This window comes from Pristis pectinata, chromosome 19 (genome assembly GCF_009764475.1).
Source record: "Pristis pectinata isolate sPriPec2 chromosome 19, sPriPec2.1.pri, whole genome shotgun sequence".
Taxonomy (NCBI): Eukaryota; Metazoa; Chordata; class Chondrichthyes; order Rhinopristiformes; family Pristidae; genus Pristis; species Pristis pectinata.
In genome coordinates, this window is record NC_067423.1 from 25,595,795 (window position 1) to 25,597,670 (window position 1,876).

General features: G+C 43.7%; 1 protein-coding gene across 1 annotated transcript; it reads left to right on the plus strand.

Annotated features, from left to right (window-relative positions):
* Window positions 1-239: 239 nt before the first annotated feature.
* LOC127580345 (histone H4-like) lies at window positions 240-551 on the plus strand. The gene has a single exon (XM_052033674.1). It carries the CDS (start codon window positions 240-242, stop codon window positions 549-551), a length of 312 nt encoding a protein of 103 aa, XP_051889634.1.
* Window positions 552-1,876: the final 1,325 nt, after the last annotated feature.

Sequence of the window (1,876 nt, forward strand, 5' to 3'; positions counted from 1 at the left end):
TTCATGCCCTTCATCATTTTAGAGATTTCAGCTTTCAGCTGGTGATAATCATTCAGTTCATTGGATGGCACGTCAAAGTGGGCCAACAATGAGAGTAACCAGCACTAGTTGAAGCTGGCCTCCACTGCCTAAAAGGGAGGTGTAACATGGTTGGCAGAGCTGCTGACTTTAGTTTTCCAAGTAACTCTGACAGCAGGCTGCAAGGTTCTGGGACACAGCGACTTGAGTGAAGCAGCATCATGTCTGGCAGAGGGAAAGGAGGCAAAGGACTGGGCAAAGGCAGAGCCAAGCGGCACCGTAAAGTGCTCCGTGATAACATCCAGGGCATCACCAAACCAGCCATCCGGCGCCTGGCTTGGCGTGGCGGTGTCAAGCACATCTCAGGGCTGATCTACGAGAAGACCCGCGGGGTGCTGAAGGTTTTCCTGGAGAATGTGATCAGGGATGCGGTCACCTACACCGAGCACGCCAAGCACAAAACGGTGACTGCCATGGATGTGGTGTACATTCCGAAACGCCAGGGCTGCACTCTCTATGGCTTTGGCGGCTGAAGAACTCACCCCTTTCTCCTGAACACAACACTGGAGACCTTGGTGGGGTAAAAGAATGTAGGAGAGACATCCTGAATCCTTAAAGAGGTTGCTGGCCCTCCAGATGCAAGTTCAAGGTATGGTAAGAGTGGATTGCTCAAGCTGTTAATGCTTGGAGTCAGACTCCAAGGACCAAGATTCAAGGACCTCATCCAAGATATCAAGTTCTTCAAATTCAATGTCCCATCAATTACAATACCAGCTCAGACTTTGTTCATTAATCACTGTTCATTAGCACTGATACAGAACACTATTTCCTCCCACTCTTAACACTGCTGCAGAACTTACAAACACATCACCCAGCTCATACACACTGATCACTATTCATCCATTAGATGCACACATATCACATACATGTCCCAGATGGTACACACTAACATACTTCCTTCTTTCTTGTAAGACAATGGTGATGCACAAAGGATAGTATTAGATGCTAACCAGAGGGATCAGGTGCTCCATTTTTTTGTCCAAATCTACCACCCCATTCCAATCACAGAATATAGAGCACCAACTGAGAAAGTTGCTGTTGAGAAATGGAAGAAGGGCATTAGGACCTTGAGCCTGTTCCTCTCTTCATCAAGATCATGGCGGATCTTCTGCCTCAAACATCATTTTTCTGCCCTTTAAAATCCAGAAACTATTAATCTCTGTTTTGAATATAGTCAGTACTTCCACAGTGCACCAGGGGAAGAGAATTTTAAATATTCATCACCAGTTGAGTGAAGGAATTTTTCTTCATTTCAATCCTATATGACTGACCTCTTATTTTGAGACTCTGACTCCTGATTCTAGAGGCCTCATCCAGGAAAAACATTGTCCCTGTGTCTACCTTGTCAAGCTCTATAAGAATGGAACTCAGCGTTGTGGATTCAATTACATGCAAAAATTGAGGTATCTTGCTATGACCCTCTTTAAAATTTGTCCGCAATTTTTTTCTAATGTAAAAAGATTTGAATTTTTTGCAGCTTTTAAAAATTGTATTTCCTGACATGTATAAAGAAAATGCTGTAAAGGTCAGTTGTCTGTGTGAAGGTGTAAAACTTACAATCTGCTTGTCTTATTCCAGGTCTGTCCTTGGCCCATTTTTTTGTATGTAAATGACTTCCCTGATGTTTGTTGCAAAACTGAAGTCCAGATGAATACAGACAGCAGTATCTTATTGCTGAGGGAAATCGCCATGTCTCCTGTGTGTCCCCAATTTGTCTTTGACTATTCTGGTAACGTCTTGGCTATAACCTTGTGGAAGTAAACTCCTTCCTATTCATTTGGTGGTTATCTATTAGTGC

Bases quoted from the DNA above. Each gene is read 5' to 3' on its own strand.
- LOC127580345 (XM_052033674.1), top strand. From the start codon at position 240: ATGTCTGGCAGAGGGAAAGGAGGCAAAGGACTGGGCAAAGGCAGAGCC.